The sequence below is a fragment of the Grammomys surdaster genome, unplaced genomic scaffold, assembly GCF_004785775.1.
Source record: "Grammomys surdaster isolate TR1022 unplaced genomic scaffold, NIH_TR_1.0 125349, whole genome shotgun sequence".
NCBI lineage: Eukaryota > Metazoa > Chordata > Mammalia > Rodentia > Muridae > Grammomys > Grammomys surdaster.
The window spans coordinates 358,158-361,882 of NW_021620222.1; the positions used below are offsets into that span (position 1 = coordinate 358,158).

General features: G+C 54.6%; 1 protein-coding gene across 1 annotated transcript in view; it reads right to left on the reverse strand.

The window, feature by feature from the left end:
* The window catches only part of Klk4 (kallikrein related peptidase 4), a 5,296-nt gene extending 1,799 nt beyond the window's left edge, over positions 1–3,497 (reverse strand). The window contains exons 1-5 of the mRNA XM_028785808.1: positions 3,450–3,497; positions 3,050–3,121; positions 946–1,111; positions 461–711; positions 241–377 (exon numbers count right to left, since the gene is read on the reverse strand). Of these exons, the coding sequence (XP_028641641.1) occupies positions 241–377; positions 461–711; positions 946–1,111; positions 3,050–3,113 (618 nt within the window). The 5' untranslated portion in view covers positions 3,114–3,121; positions 3,450–3,497. The remainder of the gene's footprint in view (positions 1–240; positions 378–460; positions 712–945; positions 1,112–3,049; positions 3,122–3,449) is intronic.
* Between the last annotated feature and the right edge of the window lie 228 nt (positions 3,498–3,725).

The window sequence follows — 3,725 nt, forward strand, 5'->3', positions numbered from 1 at the left end:
CTCCTCCTCCTCCTCCTCCTCTTCCTCCTCCTCCTGCTCCTCTTCTTTTCGAGACAGGATCTCACTCTGTATATCTGGCTGGCCTTGAACTCACAGGCATCACCTGCCTGCCCTGCTGGGATTAAAGGTGTGCACCCCCATACCTGGCTCCCCTACTTCTCACAGTCCATCTCCATGTGTCTCAGGTGTACCTTTTGCACCTCCCTGCCTCGTCTCTGTTCCACCCTCCCTGTGTCTTACATTGCATGTGTCCTTTCCGTCCTGTCCTCCTCCAGCGCAGAACATACTGAGATGGTACACAGGGTCATACAGCAGCCGGCAAGTCTCCTCTGACGCCACCGAGAGATTCACACACTGCAGCAGGCTGGGCTGTTTCCCTGAGGCACACAACGAAGGGTCAGTCCATTTTGGCTGCGTGGGGAACTTCTCAGAGAGAGCAACCCTGTTCCCGGCAGCTCACCATTCTTTAGTCGACCCCAACCAGAGACTAGGCAGGTCTCCCCGGGAGTGGGGCACTGAGAAGCCACAGGGATGCGCCTTATGGTGTTAGACTCCATCACTGATTCGTTCAGCTTGATGAGCATGAGATCATTGGCAAAAGAAGGATCATTGTAGTTCGGGTGCTGTATGGAGAGGTGGGCCTCTAATATCCGGCTGCCAGGCTCTTGGGAGCCATCCAGGTTGTGCAGGCCCAGTCCCACGATGTAGGATCTGAGGATCACCCAGCAGGTGAGCTATACAGTGGCACCTGTGTCTCCCATCTCATCCTCTAGCCTAAAGCAATAGTGATCTGCTTTGCCTTTCCCTTCCCACTAGACTGTCCTGGTCCTCGAGGTTTGGGCTCCCCTCACATGTCAACACTGTGGCCACTTGCGCGCCCCCTGCAGGCCGAGTATGATATTGAACCCTCTCCCCTTAGCATCCTGCCCTACCACCCCCACTCACTCCTGTAAGCAGTGTGCTGCTGACAGCACCCACTGTGGATGCACCAGGACGCCCGAGCAGAAAAAACCATTGTCTTCTGAGAACAGTGCCGCCTGCCAGGGTTGCGAGTGTGGGAGGCAGTCCTGGCCTTGTATGATCCGGCTGCTGACACTTGAGGCCGAGGATCCTAGGGATGGAGTCAGGATTGGGAGGTATAGGGTGTGGAGCAGGGGCGTTTGAAGACTTCTGGGATGGGAGCAGGGTCCGGATGAGAGCTCAGAGCTATGGGGAAGATGTTTGAGTAAAGGGATGTAATCAGAGGTTGCAGTGTGTGTGTGTGTGTGTGTGTGTGTGTGTGTGTGTGTGTGTTCGCGCGCGCATGCGCGCGCATGTGTGGGCGGGCAATGGTCGAGACTGGAAACAAACTATGAATCCTGGATTAGAGTTCTTTCCCACAGTGTCTGAGAGAAGAGGAGTCGTTAGAGCCTCAGAGTAAGGCCACGGTAGGGAACCAGTTCAAGAGGTAGGACTAGGGATCCTAAGGGTCGGATATCAAAGTTAGGGACTTGGTTAAGAGTGTGGGGATGGAATTGAGGTTTTAGGGTCTGGGCCATTGCTGGAGACAGGTTCAGGATACAGCCTGGAGGTAAGATTTAGTGCAGAGGCTTGGTCAGGGCTTCAGAGGGTGGAGCCAGGGCTTCCGACAGAATGAAGGCGCAGGTCCAGGAAGGCTTTGAGAGCAGAAATGTGGCTGAAGCTTCCCAGGTCCCAGGGAAGGTGTCATAGAAAAGGGGAAGGAACTTGCTTGAAGGTGGGTGGTCAGGGCAAGAGTCTGGACTGGGCTCAGGCAGGTGCAGGGTGTCAATGCAGAGACCCTGATCTCTGCCTCCTGAGAAGGATTAATGTTCACCATATAAACTGGGCAGTTCAGGGGGCAAAGTTTTATTTCGGGAATGTGGGAATGGCTGGGGACAGGGAAAGAGGCTGGACCAGAGTTCGTAGGGGCAGAGTCTGAGAACAGGTTTATGGGTTAAGATTCAGGGTTCACAAAGGTCAAGGTCAGAGCTAGGAGAGTTACCATAAAGGGGCTGGCAGAGTCAGGACTGGATGGTGATTCAGGACATAGGACATGGGACTAGTCTTCAGTCACCAAGCTACTGGTGTCTGGAGTAGACCACGAAATTCAGGGTGGAGTCAGGGCTCAGAGGGATGGGGTCAGGGCTCAGAGGGGTAGAGTCGGGGCTCATAGGGGTGGAGTCGGTGCTCAGAGGGGTGGGGTCAGGGCTCAGAGGGGTGGGGTCGGTGCTCAGAGGGGTGGAGTCAGGGCTCAGAGGGGTGGAGTCAGGCCCCTTGGGAGGGGTTAAAACCAGGGCCTCCTTAGGCTGGGAGCCAGGGTGTAGGGTCCTTTGTCAGGAGGGCGGGTGAACTTGGATTCTCAGGTTGGTCTTCGGGACCCAGGAACCATTTCTGTTTCTCACACAGTCATGACTCCAGGGGCTGCTCAGCTTTTGTGGTACAACTGTGCTTTCACACACCTCCCCACAGGCACATCCAGCCACAGCCCATTCACCCAGACAACATCTTTATCCCAGAGGGAGCTGGGAGCCCAGTCGGCAGAGTGCTGACTTAGCATGCACAAAGCCTTGGGTTTGAATCCCAGCACCATAGCACCACAAAAACTGGGCATGGTGGTGCACACCTGTAACCCCAGTACTTGGGAGGTAGAGGCAGAAGGATCGGAGGTTTAAGGTTGTTCTTGGCTGTTTAGTGAATTCAAGGCCAGCCTGGACTAAATAAGACTCTTGAAAAATAAATAACTAGCACTCAGGAGACAGAGACAAGCTTACTTCTGAAAGTCTGAGACCAGCCTGCTGTACATAGGGAGTTTAACAGAAAGAATCATCTAGTCACTCAGGAGCTGGGCACAGATCCCATCTTCCCTTAGCGGCACAAACTGTCACTCATTCTCAGGACCTGTCACTCTTTACAGCCATGGCCACACACCAGTCACATCAGACTGCCACAGACTGCCACATCAAACAGTCAGAAGCAGTAGGACACTGAGTCATGCTGCTGGCTGTCACTGTTCCCTCGGGCACACACCATGACACACATATTCAGATACCTGTGACCTCAAGGATGAGATACCCCAGAAACCAGCCCCAGGGCGTTCGTGCAGTGACCATCATGTTGGCTCCTGGAAATGAAGACAAGTGAATCTGGATGGTAGTCTTACTTTCTGTCTCCCCATAATCTCTCCCTTGCTTTTTTTCATTTGTGGGGTGTGACTGGGCCGGGGAGGGGGAGTAAAAAGGAGAAAGAAGAGGAGGAAGAAGCATCTCTCTGGGGGCAGGGGTGTGAATGGAGAAATGGAGGCATAGATCTTCACTTAGGACAGATAAAAGACAGGGCATTCAAGAGATCTATCTGGTTGGAGGCAGCCTGAGAGGCAGAGACCAGAGCCAGAGGTCCAGGGAGGAATGCAGTGATGCTTCTAAGCAGAGAGAAGGGGATGAAGAGCTCACCTGCTGCCTCTGAGCTCCGGATTCTGCTGAGCTGAGCTGAGCTGAGCCGAGCTGAGCTGAGCCGAGCCGAGCAGAGCTGAGCTGAGCTGATTTACCACCCACAGGGGCCCCCACAGGGCTTATAAGCTTCCTCAGCTGGGGCTGGCCTGCCCCCCAGGGGACACATTCCATACGTCAGGTGCTGCAGACTCCAGCTCAAAGCCTTCAGGTTGCCTCTATGCCAGGTGGAGTCTGGGGCACAGGGAGGGAACAGTGTCCAGACCCCAGCCTCTCAGG